Source organism: Lepus europaeus, chromosome 1, assembly GCF_033115175.1.
Source record: "Lepus europaeus isolate LE1 chromosome 1, mLepTim1.pri, whole genome shotgun sequence".
Lineage (NCBI taxonomy): Eukaryota > Metazoa > Chordata > Mammalia > Lagomorpha > Leporidae > Lepus > Lepus europaeus.
The window spans coordinates 130,212,358-130,230,148 of NC_084827.1; the positions used below are offsets into that span (position 1 = coordinate 130,212,358).

The window sequence follows — 17,791 nt, forward strand, 5'->3', positions numbered from 1 at the left end:
TGGCTGGGATGCCGCAGAGCTTATCCGGTTAGGAGACCCTGGCTTTTCGACCCGTTGCTGCCACATTAAGCGTTGAGATGATCATAATCAACGTGTCCCCTTCTTTTCTACCTGGGGGTCTGGTGGGGGGCGGGGATTTTTTTCCCCACTTTCTGCACATTTTCCCGCTGCCTGAATAGCGGCGGGGAGGGGTGGGGGCAGGTCGGAAGGTTCTCCAGTCCCCCAGAACGGCTCTGCTTGCTTGTTCGGCCGGCCTCGGAGGCCCCCCGAGTCGCAGCGCCCCGACCCCGCCGCGCTCTCGGGCCAACCCGGCGGCGGCGGGCGGGCGGGCGGCGCGGGGTTGCGGGTGCCCGGCTCGCCCCGCCCCAGCCCGCGCGTCACGTGCGCAGGAGGCGAAGCCGCCGCGGCCGCCGCCTCCGCCGCCTCCCGCTCGGCGTGAGGCTGTGCGCGCAGACGGCGCGAGGGGGAGCGAGCGAGCGGGCGCCGCCGGGAGCCCGCAACCCTGGCGCCCGCCGCAGCCCGGAGCCCCGCAATATGCCGCCGCGGCCCTCTGGCTCTCGGCCATGGCGAGGCTCTGCCGGCGCGTCCCTTGCACCCTGCTCCTCGGCCTGGCCGCGGTGCTGCTGAAGGCGCGGCTGGTCCCCGCGGCCGCCAGAGCCGAGCTCAGCCGCTCCGACCTCAGTCTAATCCAGCAGCAGCAGCAGCAGCAGCAAAGGCAGCGGGAGGAGGCTGAGGAGGAGAGGCCAGGGGTGCCCGGGGCAGCCTCTACCTTGACTGTTCCAGGTAGGTCCCGGCAGCCCGGCCCTGCCTTTCCATCTCGGCCATCGATGTCATCCTTCGCGCTGGCTTCTTCCTCATCCAGGTTGCTTCCCCGCGTCGTCCCTTCGCATCCTCATCCCTCCGTCTCCCCTGCCTGCCTGCCTGCCGGGTGTTGGGTCCTTGGCGCTGGGATCGGGGATCTGCCCTCCGGGTAACGAGCTTTCTGGGAAGCGCCGGCGCTGCAGTGGGCTGGAGAGGGGTCGAAGGGTGGGGGAGGGCGACTGCCTCGGTTGATCTTTCTCTTCCCCCTTCCTTCTTCCTGATTGCCTCCCTTTGCCCTGGGAGTGAAAACACACACAACACACACACACCCTCAAATCCTCTTAGCATTTCTGTATTTTTGTTCTTTATCCTTCTCATTCCTAGACACGGAGGAATCTTGACATAGACACCCACACACCCCGTTTCAACGTTTCTCCCCGCCTACTATATTTAAATTTAGACCTGGAGAAAGAAATCTTGGTTTTACAAAACCTAAGCCCACTTAACAGAAAGCCAGGAAGGGTTTAAGGCAATTTGCACCCCCCCACCCCCAAATAAAAGACAAAACACAAAAATGCCTTCGATACAATAAGATGGAATGAGACAAAATGAAGCCGGAGTTTGTAATTGGAGGGAAGGGAAAGGGAGCGGCGAGGGACAGTTGAGTGCAGTCTGGAGGGAAGGTGGTACTGCAGAGCCTGCCCCAAGAGAGGGAGAGCACCCTGCTTGCTCGAGAACTTGAAGGAGGCAGAGCTCTACACTGTGCAGAACACACCTGTGTTATATGTGGCTAAACAGTCCCCCCGGTCCTGCGTATTGTGCACCCCAGCCCCGCCAAAGCTTCCCTGGTAAGCAGAAAGCTGGATAAGCTATTTAAATAATGTCTCCCCACCTCCCTACCCAGTTGCCTTTCTTGTTGTAGATGCTGCCTATTATTTGGGAAGGGAAAAAAACAAAACAAAACAAAACAAAAAAACAAACAAAAAAACTACACCCATCAGTTTTCTGGCAGGTGGGCTTAGGTTTTGCAAAACCAGGGCATACTCTATTGTAACATTTGTTGGTGTTTTAAAATCCTGCCTAGTAACATTATACAGGGGGCTGAAGATGAGATTCTGAAGACTGGAATCAGCATCTTGTTTTGTATTGCTTGCTCATCATCAAAGAGCAGTACTCAGGCATGCCAGCTGTGATTCATGACACAGCCAGGCTGATTTAATTTATCAGAGTGCTTTGAGCATGGGGTGAATCACCAAAGTGTGCAGGAAAGCATGTGTTTCTGATACCCTCTTAAACCAATTAATAGCACTCAAGTATGGCCAGAAGTCCTGAAAGGTATGCGATGTGCGCTGGTTTTCCTACAGCTTCTAATAACTTAAAGTGACAGCAGCGTGGTTTGGGTGAGGCTATGGGTGGACATGCTGCTCACTGAACTTAAGAAAACTGGAGATGCAGCGATTGTGTTCAAATATGCAACTGAAGTCTTGGAGAGTGTTGGTAGGTTTTATGCTTTGCAATAAATGATTATTCAATTTAGCTTTCAGAAATATTAAATTGGTTTTGACTACTATGGTGTATGTTGGAATGAGGATTGTGAATAACTTCAATGATATGAAACCTTTTGTATTTAGTATGCAAATTACAATATTTTCTGAGTTTTTTGAGGGATTCTTTGAAAAGTAAGATTGTTTGGAAATCAGCAATTTTTGTTTTATTTACCTATTAGGTTGATTACATGAAGGAACTACTAAAGCCTGAAAAGTACAAAGATTCTTATTTCTTAAAAACTAATCAGTCAAGCCAGTGGCAAACAAGAAGTTCAGCTGACTGGTATTTTAGTTATTCAATTATCAATCCATATAATATAATGAAACCAGCCTGTAAGCAGATAAAGTTAAAATATTCCTCTGCATGCACTGTGATTTGTTAACATTGAACCAGTCTTCCTGTCTCATCCTTTGTTCTCCTAGTGTCCTCACACATATAGTAATTTTTTTTTTAAGAGATTGATTGATATATTTGAGAGAGTTACACAGAGAGAGGAAGAGAAAGAGGGGGAGGGAGGGAGGAAGGGAAGAAGGGAGAGAAAGAGAGATAGATTGATTTTCCATCTGTTAGTTCACTTCCCAAATCGCAGCCATGGCCAGGCCAGGCTGAAGCCAGGAGCCAGGAGCTTCCTCTGGGTCTCCCACGTGGGTGCAGGGGCCCAAGGACTTGATCATCCTCTGCTGCTTTCCCAGGCACATTAGCAGGGAGCTAAATGGAAAGTGGAGCACCTTGATCTTGAACTGGTGCCCATAGAGGATGCTGGTGTTCAGGCAGCTGCTTTACCCTGCCTGGCCACAACACTGGACCCAGGCAGTCTTTCAATAAAATATTATACAGGATCAGTTCTGCTCAGTCCTCCAGTGGCTCCCCATCTCTCTCACACTGGATGCCCACATCCTGAAAATGGCCCATGAGGGTGTAAGTCATTTGTATCATGCCCCTCCCTTCCATCTTGGTCCTTACCCTAACTCTGCTGTAGCTGCACTGGTGTTTTTTTAAGTCTGAAGTGGGTTCAGGTGCTGGGCCTTTGCACTTGCCACTTTTGTGCCTGGGATTCTGGAACTCCAAAGGCTTCAGGTTTATTGAAATGTCACTGTGATTGAGGGACTTTTTCCTGAGCAAATGTATTAAGTAGCAGTATCCACAGCTTTCTACCCTTAACCTGATTCATTCTCCATGGTACTTCTTATTTTCAGCCCTTTTGGTCAGTCTGTCTCCTTGTACTGAAATGTAAGCTCTAAGAGGGCATTTTTGTTCATTGCCATTTCTTTAGCATCCACAAGAATATCTGGTATGAGTGGACACTAAACCAGTTGTTGGATGAATGAATGAATGCATGAATGAATATGCTAGCATCAAGGATCACTTCCACTTTCTGAGCATTTGCCATTTGATATCTTGTGCAGTTCTTCATTGGAACTTAGCAGGATATGTATACAAATTTTAGATAAAGATTTCTAAGTAGAGGTTATAAAGTGTAAATTTTAGATCTTTAATTTTAGTGTTTATCTTATGTTGACTATAGAGGACTTACAGAAATACTTGAGTGAACTTACTAGGTTCTGTCGAGAATATTTTTACCTAACTGCACTTAACAATCCTCTTACGAGCTGGAAGGCTATTAACAAATTATATCTTTAAATAGCTGTGATTGAGCCTGAGGTCATTCTTTGTCTCTATGTAGCTTCTGATTCTTTGGACTTATGAGAAGAAAAAAACTTAGAAAACAAAGGCATGTTTGTTCAGTGACTGGTATGTGACCTAGTCTTATCAGTACATAGTGGAGAAATTGCCACTGACACCTTGGTTAAAATACCTTGAATTTTATTATGAATGTTTGTTCCTTTATATTGCTGAGAAATAAGAGAGATTTAAAAAAAAACTTTGATTTAAAAATCAAGATTTTAGAAAAAGCACATTTTCATTTTTCTTATTAACTTCTAAAAACACTGTCTTCTGGGAGTAGTGAGAATGAAGACAGACTAAGGTTTGGCTCTGTCAAATCAGTTGCTTTCCGCAGTGGACAGATCAGCTCTGATTTCTCTATCTGCACTGGTATTTGCTAGAAATAAATATTTGAGGGTCCAGAGGAGAATCACTTTGGAGTCTGGTGGTAGTGGAGACAACCCCATATTATATTTACCCTGTTGGCCCATTAGATGGGAGGTATGCTGGGGTGGGGACAGGGCAGCTGGAGAAGATAATGAGCCCATTTAAAATCTGCAACATGAAGCACAGATACAGGATCTCTGTGGATCTTGCGGAACCTCTTTTGGGTCCAGAGAAAGCTGATTGAGAGGGATTTTTTATGGTACGAAACATTTTGATGGTATATTTCAATGATATACCATCAAATATTTCAATGATTTTGGAAAATGTCAGATACATGGAGAGCAAACATGATAATGTAATGACAACATGTGCTCCTCACGTAGCTTTAACAATTATAAAAATTCTGCCATTACTCTTTCTCCCATGCTTCCACTCGTCTCTGCTATGTGGAATTTCTCTGTTTTAGCTCTGATTTTGAAGTATACTGTACAGGAGATGGAAGTGTGCATCCCTTAACTGCACTCCCCTTGACAAATGGATACATCACCTGTATGAAACTATCACCTGTATCAAGATTCAGCACATTTACATCCAGAGAAGTTTCCCTTACTCCCCTTTCCCAGGCAACTCTCCCCTTCACCTAGAAATAGCTGCTGTTTTGATAGCTTTCATTATTGCATTTGTAGAACTTCACAAAGTAGAGTCATGTCGTATGTACTATTGTGTATGACTTCTTTAGTGTAGTGTAATTTTCATAGTTGTGTGTGTGTGGTGGCACGTTCAGTGCGTTTCTTTTTACAGCTAAGTAGTCTTCCATTGTATGTACTATTACATTGCAGTTTCTTGCGTCTCCTGTTGCTGTTTGGATTGTTTCTAGTTCTAGCTATGGTGAGTGAAGCTGCTACATTCATGTCCATATCTTTGTGTGGACATGTTTTCTTGTTTCTTGAATAAAGAAAGGGTGAAAGAGTGTAATTTCTGGGCCAGAAGATACACTAACAAAAAAATTAATAAAAAGATTTATTTGAAAAAGTTAGAGAATGGAGGGGTGCGCTTCCATCAGTTGGTTCATTTCTCAAATGGCTAGGCCAAAGCCGGGAGCATTATACGGGTCTCCCACATGGGTGGCAGGGGCCCAGACATTTGGTCCATCTTCTGCTGCTTTTCCCTGGGCTATTGCAGAGAACTGTATCAAAAGTAGAGCAATTAGGACTTGAAATGGTTCCCATATGGGATGCCAGTGTCACAGGCAGTGAGTGGCTTTACCTGCTATGCCACAGTGCCAGCCTCAAGACATACTTTTGGAATTAAAAAGTAGATTGTTTCCCCCATATTCTATGTTTCTGGTGCCTGCCTTATTTAAAAAAATATTACTTAAAAATTGTGTAATTTTATAAATTATTACTGTATATGTCTTCCAAATTTATTTAAACTTTTATTCAGTTTTAAAAACTGTAATACATGATGTTTTCATGTTGTAACTAGTGAAATGGATACTTATAGTCAAGCTAATTTAACATAGGCATCTTCTCCTGTAGTTACTCTTTTTGTGTATAATGAGAGCACCAAAACCTGTCCTAGCAAATTTCTAGTATATAGTGAACAATATTACAAAGGTATTCCTCAGCCCCTCTGTCCTATAGCAATTTCCTCTTGCCTCTGGTAACCACTGTTTTATTCTCTGTTTAAATCTGTCCTTCATGAAAGCTTTACTTATTTACTTTTGTTTAAGGAATTTGCAAATTAATAGGAAAAGTGTGATTAGAAATTAACTGTGCTATCTAAAAGTACTCATGCTTTAACGGCCGTATTCCCAGATGGGGTAATTATGATTTCTTTCCAGGATTTTAATAGCTCCAAAGGAGCTATTTCTTGGTGTTGATTACAGGTTGAAAAACACATGTGTTTGTGTCAAATCTGAATACAATATTTTTAGTGGTGGTTTTACAGTGTTCTTAATGTGACTGAACAGAAATTGTACCAAATATCTCCCTGAAACAAAATTCTTCCCCCAAGTATATAAATATTTAACTTGATTCCTTTTCAAAGGTCTGTCTGACTAGGTTAGCTGCAGTTTTGTTGTCATTAATTTACTTGGCTTAGTGTAATGTTTCTTAATTTCCTTTTGTCCAAATTGCCTTAGCTAGGAAATGGATACACTATTTTCCATCTGCTCTTGGTAAAATATGTGCTTTGGGATACTTACCTGGAAGACTCTCAAACTGTGGAGGCTATGTATAATAGTGAAATATAAGCTTAAGAAAACAACTTGTATTTGCTTTGAATATTTTATTTGGAAGATGCTTCTTTTTTTTAACAAAAAATTATTTATTTACAAGGGAGGGAGAGACAAGCAGATCGAGAGACAGAGACAGAGATCTTCCATCTGCTGGTTCATTTCCAGATGTCCATGACAACGAAGCTGGGCCAGGCTGAAACTAGAAGCTGGGAATTCCATCTAGGTCTCCCATATGAGTGGCAGGAACCCAAGCATTTGAGTCATTACTGCTGCATCCCAGTATGTGTATTAGCAAGAAGAGGGAATCAGAAGTAGAGCTGGGACCTGAATCTGGGCACTCCAGTTTTGGATATGGGCATCCCAAGCAATGTCTTAACTACAGCAAATGTCCACCCATGGAGATGCCTATTTAATTGGCCTTTTGTGTAAACACAGTCTATCCAAGATAAGGAAGATTCTGTGCTTTTTGAATTATTTTTAATGAATGCTCTTTTCATAGCATCTAGGTCATTTTCTTAAAAACTTGTTGATGATGTCTGGCAATAAAGGCCAAATTCACTTGGTTCTAAAATGACCAAATGACTCTGAGTGCAATTTCTTGTGGGATAGTTGGTGTAAATGAAATGAAAGTCATTTTCCATCATTACTAATGTGTCAGATGCACCTCAGCAAACCAGGGCTGCACAGTGCCCTAGTGATGTACTGTGGCTCTTCAGACCTTTACTTGATAATGCTGAACCTCCAAATTAAGGTTCTATGTCTTGCCTAGAAGTTAATATTTAAAATGAATTTCATTTATAAAGGGGGAAAATTTTGTTTATATTTAATGTAATATTTTTTTCCTGAAGCAAATTTCTATATTACAACAACTTAGGGAATAATTTAATATGTAAACACTTTGCAGGGTTATCAGTTATTATACTTAGTTCAGTTTTGTCCCTGTTCAGTAAAGAAACATTGTTTATAAGCCATGCATTTTTAAGTCACTTGTTAGCTCTGTTGACATTTAGAACCCTCACTTGGCTAAGCAAAAGCAATCATATCTAAACCCAAATACTAGTTGGGCTTTAAGTGGCCCAGTTAACCAGTTGGAACCTGGTGGTTTGGTTCCATTTAAATTCAGGGCTGATGTAAAGTCCCCAGCTTATATCTGGCCTAAGTGCTCCAGGAATGTTGTGAAATTCCATATCCTTTTATCTTTCCAAGATAAAACCAGCATTCATGGTTTTATCCCCATCTACCTGGTTCTTGGTTCTTTTATAATAGAAATACGATACAAACAGGGTAGATATGTGATTTTTTTTTTTCTACAGTGTTAACTACAGCCAGGAGTTGTGCAGAGACTGCAGCGTTTCTAGATTTTTTTTTTTTTTTGGACAGGCAGAGTGGATAGTGAGAGAGAGAGAGACAGAGAGAAAGGTCTTCCTTTTTGCCATTGGTTCACCCTTCAATGACCGCTGCAGCCGGTGCATTGCGCTGATCCGAAGCCAGGAGCCAGGTGCTTCTCCTGGTCTCCCATGGGGTGCAGGGCCCAAGCACTTGGGCCATCCTCCACTGCCTTCCCCGGCCATAGCAGAGAGCTGGCCTGGAAGAGGGGCAACCGGGACTAGAACCCTGTGTGCCGGCGCCGCAAGGTGGAGGATTAGCCTGTTGAGCCACGGCGCCGGCCAAATTTTGTGACTCTGGATTTTATGAACCATTCTACCCTTGTCTGCTTCCCTAGGTTCTGGGAGAGAGTAAAAAATAAGCTAGAAAAAGAAGAAAGAAATAAGAAAAATTAAGCTGTCTAAATATGTCTCAGAATAGTTAAATGGATTGTGGTTCTTTAAAACTTTTAACATACTGCTACTGACCATTCATATTGGCATGAGTAGGGATATTTATAAATGGGTGACTTAGACAAGAATACCAAAAGAAAAGCAATTAACTATAAACATGAAATAGAAGGAGACAGTACTTTTGTGAGGGGAAACATGTCACCAGGAATAATAAGTGTAGTGAAATTTCTTTAACAATTTGATTTTAAAGATTTATTTATTTGAAAGGCAGAGTTACAGAGAGGCAGAGGCAATGAGAGGGGGAGAGAGAGGGAGAGGGAGAGAGAGAGGGAGAGAGAGAGAGAGAGAGAAAGGTGTCTTCTGTCTGCTGGTTCACTCCCCAAATGGCCACAACAGCTGGAGCTGGGCTGATCAGAAGCCAGGTGCTTGGAGCTTCTTCCAGGTCCTCCATGTCGGTGCAGGGGCCCAAGCACTTGAGCCATATTCTACTGCTTTTCTCAGGTCATAGCAGAGAGCTGGATCGAAAGTGGAGCAGCTGGGACTCAATGGGATGCCAGCCACTGCAAGTGCCAGCCCCTTTAAAATTTAACTCAATAAAATAAACCATGCGTAGATCAATGATAAGAATGAGTCATGAAACAAGCATTATGATTAATTCAGTTTGTGTGCATGAATCTAAAAATACATCCACTTATTTGTATTCCCCCCCCCCCCCCCCCAAAATTTATATAATGAGTACAAATTTCTCAAGTACAACTTTAGGAATATAGTGATTCTTCCCATCATACCCATCCTTCATGTAGGATATTTTTTGCCACAGTGTCTTGGCTTTCCATGCCTAAATTGCTCTCATGTGCCCATCTCTTAACTGGTTTTTTGTTTTGTTGTGGAGTTTTTTATCTCTTTACATATTCTGATTATTAATCCTTTACCAGTTACATTGTTTGCAAACAATTTCTTTCTGTCTGTTGCCTCTTTACTTTCCCGAATGTTTCTTTTGCAGTACAGAAGCTTCTCAATTTGATGTAATCCCATTTGTTGATTTTGGCTTTGGTTGCCTGTGCCTCTGGGGTCTTTTCCATGAACTCTTTGCCTATGCCAATGTCTTGCAGGGTTTCCCCAATGTTCTCTAGTGATTTGATGGTATCGGTTCATAGATTTGGAACTTTAATCCATTTTGAGTGGATTTTTGTGTAAGGTTTAAGGTAGTGGTCCTGCTTCATACTCCTGCATGTATAAACCAAGTTTTCCCAGCGCCATTTATTTAATAGACTGTCCTTGCTCCAGGAATTGGTTTTAGCGCTTTGGTCAGATATAAACTGGTATTAGATGCTTGGATTGATTTCTGGTGTTTCTTACGTTCCATTGGTCTATCCATCTGGTTTTGTACCAGTACCAGGCTGATTTTTTTTTAAAAGATTTATTTATTTACTTGATAGGCCTTTACACAGAGAGGGAAGGAGGGGCATAAAGGGGGAGAGGGAGAGAGAGAGAGAGAGAGAGAGAGAGACAGAGACAGAGACAGACAGAGACAGGTCTTCTCTCTGCTGGTTCACTCCCCAGCTGGCTGCAACAGCCAGAGCTGTGCTGATCCAGAGCCAAAAGCCAGGAGTTTCCTCCAGGTCTCCATATGGGTGCAGGGGCCCAAGGACTTGGATCATCTTCTACTGCTTTCCGAGGCAGCAACAGAGAGCTGGATGGGAAGTGCAGCACTGGGACTCAAACCAGCATCCGTATAGGATGCTGGCACTGCAGGTGGTGGCTTCACCTGCCATGCCACAGTGCTGGCCCTCAAGTTGTTTTGATTATAACTGCCTTGTAGTATGTCTTGAAATCAGGTATTGTGGTGCCTCTAGCTTTGTTTTTATTGTATAAGATTGATTTAGTGGGGCCGGCGCTGTGGTTCAGTAGGTTAGTCCTCTGCCTGCGGTGCCGGCATCCCATATGGGCGCCAGTTCTAGTCCTGGCTGCTCGTCTTCCATTCTAGCTCTCTGCTGTGGCCTGGGAAAGCAGTTGAGCATGGCCCAAGTCCTTGGGCCCCTGCACCCAAGTGGGAGACCCAGAGGAAGCACCTGGCTCCTGGCTTCTGATCGGCGCAGCTCTGATGGTTGCGACCATTGAGGAGTGAACCAACAGATGGAAGACCTTTCTGTTTCTCCCTCTCACTGTCTGTAACTCTACCTCTCAAAAAAAAAAAAAAAATTGATTTAGCTATTTGAGGTCTCCTGTGTTTCCGTATGATTTTCAGCTCATTTGTTTCTAGATCTGAGAAGAATGTCTTTGATATTTTGATTGGTATTGTATTGTATTAAATCTTTAGATTGCTTTTGTAAGAATGGACATTTTGATGATGTTGATTTTTCCAATCCATGAACATGGGAGATTTTTCCATTTTTTGTCATCTTTCTTTAATGTTTTGTAATTCTCATCATAGAGATCTTTGACATCCTTGGTTAATTTATTCCATAGTATTTGATTTTTTTTGTAGCTATTATGAATGGGATTGATCTTATCAGTTCTTTCTCAGCCTTGGAATTGTCTGTGTATACAAAGGCTGTTGATTTTTGTGTATTGATTTTATATCCTTTACCAAACTCTTCTATGAGTTCCAATAGTCTCTTGGTGGAGTCTTTTGGATTCCCTATATATAGAATCATGTCATCTGCATAGAGGGATAGTTTGACTTCTTCTCCCAATTTGAATTCCTTTTAATTTCTTGTTCTTGCCTAATGGCTCTGGCTAAAACTTCCAGGACTATATTTCATAGCAATGGTGAGAGTGGGCATCCTTGTCTGGTTCTGGATCTCAGTGGAATGCTTTTAACTTTTCCTCATTCAGTAGGATGCTGGCCAAGGGTTTGTCTTAAATTGCCTTGATTGTGTTGAGGAGTGTTCTTTCTATACCCAGTTTGCTTAAAATTTCATCACGAAAGGGTGTTGTATTTTATCAAATGCCATCTCTGCATCTACTGAGATAATCATATGGTTTTTGTTTTTCAGTTTGTTAATGTGATGTATCACACTGATTTGTGAATATTGAAGCATCTCTGCATACCAGGATAAATCCCACTTGGTCTGGGTGAATGATCTTTTTGATATTTTGTTGGATTCGATTGGCCAGAATTTTATTGAGGATTTTTGTGTTCTGTTTATCAGGGAAGTTGGTCTGTAGTTCTCTTTCTCTGTTATATCTTTTTTGAGTTTAGGAATTAAGGTGGTGCTGGCTTCATAGAAATAATTTGTGAGGAGTCCCTCTTTTCAATTCTTTTGAATAACTTGAAAATAAGTTGAGTTAGTTCTTTAAATGTCTGGTAGAATTCAGTAGTGAAGTTATCTGGTCCTAGGCTTTTCTTTCTTGAGAGGGGGTTTATTACTGATTTAATTATTGTCTTGATAATGTGTCTATTTAGGTTTTCTGTTTCTTCATGGCTCAATTTAGGTAGGTTGCATGTGTCCAGGAATCTGTGTACTTCTAGGTTTCCCAGTTTGTTGGCACACAGTTCTTTGTAGTGATTTCTGATGATTCTTTTTATTTCTGTGTTGTCTGTTGTTACATTTTCTATTTCATCTCTAGTTTTATTGATTTTGATCTTCTCCTTCCTCTTTTTGGTTAGTTGGGCCAATGGTGTGTGAATTTTATTTTTTTAAAAACCAGTTCTTTGTTTTGCTGATCTTTTGTATTTTTTTTTGTTTCAATTTTTTGATTATTTCTCTAATATTAATTATTTCTTTTCTCCTCCTTGTTTTGGATTTGGTTTGCTGTAGTTTTTCTAGATCCTTAAGATGCATTTATAGCTCATTTATTTGGTGCCTTTACAATTTCTTGATGCAGGCACCTATTGATATAAACTTTTCTCTTAACACTGCTTTTGCTGTATCCCATACATTTTATATCTTGTATTGTTATCTTCATTTGTTTCCAGAAACTTTTTGATTTCTGTATGATACCCTGTTCATTCAGGAACATGTTGTTCAGTTTCCATGTGTTTGTATATGTTCTAGAGATTCTTGAGTTGCTGATTTCCAGCTTCATTGCATTGTGGTTCAAGAAGTTGCATGGTATGTTTAGATTTTTTTGAATTTGCTGAGACTTGTTTTATGGCCTAGCATGTGGACCATAAAACCATGTACAGGTGAGAAGAATGTGTATTCTACAACTGTAGCTTGAAAAGTCTGTAGATATCTGTTAGGTCCATTTGGTCTATAGTGTCCATTAACTCTGCTGTTTCCTTGCTGACTTTCTGTCTGGTTGATCTGTCCATTGCTGAAGGTGGGGTATTGAATTCCCCCTTAGTATTGTATTTGAGTCTATGTCTTCTTTTAGATCCCTTAACATTTCTTTTATATAGCCAGGTGCCCTGTAATTAATTGCATATTCGTCTATAAGAGTCACCACTTCCTGTTGAATTGATTCCTTAATCATTACATAGTGTCCTTCTTTGTCTCTTTTAATAGTTTTTGTGTTAAAGTCTATTTTGTCTGATATTAGTATGGCTACACCAGCTCTTTTTTGGTTTCTCTTAGCATGGATTCTTTTTCTGTCCTTTCACTTTCAGTCTGTGTGCATCTTTGTTGGTGACTTGTAGTTCTTGTAGGCAGCAAATAGATGGGTTTTGCTTTTTAATCCATTCAGCCAGTCTGTATCTTTTAACTGGAGAGTTAAAGCCATTTACATTCAAAATGACTATTGGTAAGTAACAACTTTACTCTGCCAGTTTCCATAAATATTCCTATTTTTTTTTACTTTGGATTTCCTTTGTACTTTTCTGGGAATTTTCCTTCCTTTACCTTCTTCTGTGTTGATGACCATATTTCTGTGTTTTTGTGTGCAGCACTTCCTTAAGCATCTTCTGTAGGGCTGGATGGGTGGTCACAAATTCTTTCAGTTTCTGTTTGTTATGAAAGGTCTTTATTTCACCTTCATTCACAAATGAGAGCTTTGCAGGGTATAATATTCTGGGATAACAGTTTTTTTTCTCTTAAGACTTAGACTATATCTTGCTGTTCTCTCCTAGTCTGTAGGGTTTCTGATGAGAAGTCCGCTGTGAGTGTAATTGGAGATCCTCTGGAAGTAATCTGACGTTTCTCCTGTGCACAGTTTAGAATCTTTTCTTTATATTTTACTTTTTTTTTTTTTTTTTTTGGACAGGCCGAGTTAGACAGTGAGAGAGAGAGAGAAAGGTCTTCCTTCTGTTGGTTCACCCCCCAAACGGCTGCTACGGCCAGTGTGCTGTGCCGATCTGAAGGCAGGAGCCAGGTGCTTCCCCCTGGTCTCCCATGTGGGTGCAGGGCCCAAGCACCTGGATCATCCTCCACTGCCTTCCTGGGCCACAGCAGAGAGCTGGACTGGAAGAGGAGCAACTGGGACAGAATCTGTGGCCCCAAATGGGACTAGAACCTGTTGTGCTGGCGTCACAGGTGGAGGATTAGCCTAGTGAGCCCTGGTGCCGGCTGCTATATTTTACTTTTTAGACTTTGCTTACAATGTGTCGTGGTGAATATCTTTTCTGGTCATGTCTATTAGGAGTTCTTGTTGCTTACTGTACTTGGATGTCCCTTTCTTTCTTCAAATTGGGGAAATTTTCCATTATTATTTCACTAAAAATGCCTTCTAATCCTTTCTCTTTTCCCACACCTTCAGGAACACCTAGAACCCATATGTTGGGTCATTTGATAGTATCCCATGGATTCCCAACAGTGTATTTTAGTTTTCTAATTTCTTCTTATTGTGTTTGGTCTGACTGTATAATTTCTTGTGCTTTGTTTTCTGTGTTGGATATTCTTTCTTTTGCTTTACTGATTCTGTTGTTAAGACTCTCCACTGTATTTTTTATTTGTTCTACTGAATTTCATTTTGATTTTTCTTTAAGATCTCAGTTTTGTGGGAGAAGTTCTTACATGTTATATATGGATGTCATTAGTTTGTACATTTGCTTCTCATTACTTCTTTTTTTAATTTTTTAATTTTTTATTTTTTGACAGGCAGAGTGGACAGTGAGAGAGAGAGAGACAGAGAGAAAGGTGTTCCTTTGCCGTTGGTTCACCCTCCAATGACTGCTGCGGCCGGCATGCTGCGGCTGGCGCACCACGCTGATCCGAAGGCAGGAGCCAGGTGCTTCTCCTGGTCTCCCATGCGGGTGCAGGGCCCAAGCACTTGGGCCATCCTCCACTGCATTCCCGGGCCACAGCAGAGAGCTGGCCTGGAAGAGGGGCAACTGGGACAGAATCTGGCGCCCCGACCAGGACTAGAACCTAGTGTGCTGGCGCCGCTAGGCAGAGGATTAGCCTGTTGAGCCACGGCGCCGGCCTCATTACTTCTAAGTAATCCTATGATCAATTTTTTGAATTCCATTTCTGGCATTTCTCCAATCTCATCATCTTCTCACAATCTAGTATTGATATGTTGTGTTCTTTTAGGTTGCCATATGCTTGTTTCTTGCATTGGCACGTTTGTTATTTAGCATTTGTGGGGATACGCATTGGTTTCCTTTTTGATTTTTCCCTGTGGTGGCTTTTATTTTTGGACTATGTATGATTGGATTAGTGGAGTGTCTGGTTTCAGGGAATACCTGGAGGCCTGTGGTGGGAATGGCCAGGGAGCTTTGTTCAGTGCTCTAGGGCAAAGGGTGTATCTGAGGTGATACATCCAGATTTGGCATGGTAAATCTCCCCTCCTTTTTTTTTTTTTTTTTTTTTTTAATCAAAGGGGAGGTTTCTTGTAGACTCAGCTGGGCTCCTCTCTTTGAAAGAAACCAGTTCCTGGGTGCTATCCCCAATGAGTATATTATTCATCCACTCTGCCACAAGGACTGCACAAAGGATCTATGCAGTTCTCAGTATTAGCTCAGATTCCCCAGCAATGTCTCTTGCCCAGTAACCAGGGAGCCCTGAGTCCTCCCACGCATCCTCAGTGTTTTCACAGTCCCAGCACACAAGCCTCCTACAGTCATGAGCACCCAGCTCCCTGTCCATTCTTCCCACCAGACTTGGGAGTCCCTGCTTGGCTGGTTGCTGGACACATACACGAGCTGGCACAGCTTCTATGTATGTCCAAAATGATGCCTTCTCTCTGTCACCTTATTACAGGACGACCTTGCAGGATGACTGGGGAGAGAGAAAATGTGTTCCTCCTCTGTTTTTTTTTTTTCTCCTCTCTGCTAGTTTGGCAGGTGCACTATCACCTACAGGGCTTCAGGCCAGATTCCCTCTAGTCTCTTCCTCCAGCTTTTTCGCCAGTGGCTTGGGCTGCTGCAGTCTGTTCTCACCTTGGTCTCCAGTGCTGGGGTGGAGGCTCTTGGCTGGTGAGGTCATAAGTTGTGTGCATCTTTGCCCTCCACGTAGGTCCCCTGCATTCCTCCAGTTTACATAGAGTTTCCTCTGCTGTTTCCTCCTGAACTCTTTCCTGAGACTGCACTCTTTCCAATTTTTTTAGACTATCTTCTCCTAGACTCCAGCAGCAAGCTCCCTCCTTACTCTGCCATTTTAATCCTGTTGATATTCCTACTTATTTGTATTTAAATGAACTTGTTTTTATAAAGTATTTTCATTTATGTATTTGCAAGTAACTTTCTTTATAAAATATTTCCTAAATCATATTTTATAATACATTTATGATATTAGATTCTGGAGGTTTAGCTAAAGATCTGTGAGTTAATATTTTGATAATTTCATATCTTCATATTAATCAGTTTGACTCTTACAGTCACATGCAAGGAAACTTTTTATGGTGGTGTATGTAACAACAGATCTGATCTAATGGTGTTTACAATGAAGCAATGTATGTATACTATTGATTAAGATCTATCACCCTATTTATAAGATCAGAAGCGTTCCCTTCACAGATTATATGAGGTTCTATGCTTTTTTAAAAAAATAAGCCTTCTTAGAAACTTCTCATAGGTGCTTGGAGAACTGGAAGAGGTAGAGATGATCTTTTTGTAAGTGTTTTGCCCTGGCAGTGTTTGAGAGGTTATGATACAAGCTAGAGCACATCCTTCCTAGGAACTGTGGTACCACTTGGCAGAGACCGTGTCTGATAAAACTGCTTATGGTAATTGGATGACAGAGTGGGCTTTTTCATAATCTGAAGCTTTTGCTACCACTGATTCAAATTTGTGAATCAGAGGAGCCAAAAGAAGGTATATTTTTAAATGCTTCTATACCCTGGATTCAATGTAGAAGAGAATTCTGGTGAGTCAGTAAAACTTGGTGAATGTCGGACACAGAGGGGTCAGAAGTGAAGGCTCTGGAGGTTCAGAGGAAGAACGAGGTAACTGATTGCACTGTGGCCAGGATGGTAGGTGAGCTGTGACTCAGGAGTCCCTGATGGAGGAAGAATGCTTTACCCCTGTTTGTACAAGGAACTCACTTTCCCTTACCCCTTATAATACAAAGGTTCTAGGGCATATGGGCATCATGAGAACCTTAAAATTAATTATACAATCGGGAATTTTGTAGTGTTCAGTTGATCTGTGAGATTTTCAAAGAAACTGCTGGCTCTCAAGGTTAAGAAAACCTGCCATGGTTAATTAAATCTTTTCAAATGGACTCAAGAAGAGAACAAAGGTACATTCAGGCTCAAATACTATTTTTGTGTTTTCTTAGCATCTGAGATTTTTCTGTTGTTGTGTAGATGGGGTGGGTGAAATTAGTACGCATGACAGCAATATAACCAATCCTGCCGGGTTTTAACCCTTAAAAAAAGTGATTGTTTACTGTGGTTGTGGTTGTACATTGGTCAGTTTTTCTGCCTTTGACTTCTCCAATCTATTTATAGAATGGGTACTAAAATCGCATGTTTTTACAAATTTTATACAGTTTATTTGTTTAAGAGGCAGAGAGACTGGGAGAAATCTTCCATTTGTGGTTTCATTCCCCAGATGTCAACAGCCAGGATGGAGCGAGGCTGAAGCTGGAAGTTGGGACATTCATGGGTGGCAGAGACCCAGTTACTAGAGATACCATCTGCCACCTCCCAGATTAGCAGGATGGTGGATTGGGAGTGGAATGCAAACCCAGACACTCCCAAATGTGATACCTTGTCCCAAGAGGTGTTTAACTGCGGCAGTGAACATCTGCACCAGTCACAAGCTTTTGAATTGTTGCATATCTAGATCTCATATTAAGCTGGCAGGACATCTTATACCCCAAGACACCCTCTGTTCAGAATTCTTTGGTAGGTAACCCATGAACTCTCTGTGTTTTGACTAATCCATCGAAGGACATTGTGGATGAGATTAAGTTAGTGATCTAAATGTGGCCTGTGATGGCTTTTCCAGCCCTCCCTTCAGGCCTGTTGGTAAAGTGCAGTCAGTTTTTGCAGATGAGAGCCTCCTGTATTAATGATTCCCAAAGGACACATCTGTAAAAACCTA

The 17,791-nt window shown here is 42.0% G+C and overlaps 1 protein-coding gene across 1 annotated transcript in view; it reads left to right on the forward strand.

Moving 5' to 3' along the window:
* Window positions 1–563: 563 nt before the first annotated feature.
* The window catches only part of FAM171B (family with sequence similarity 171 member B), a 77,862-nt gene continuing 60,634 nt past the window's right edge, over window positions 564–17,791 (forward strand). Inside the window, exon 1 of the mRNA XM_062188894.1 lies at window positions 564–783. Coding sequence (XP_062044878.1) covers window positions 564–783 — 220 coding nt within the window. The remainder of the gene's footprint in view (window positions 784–17,791) is intronic.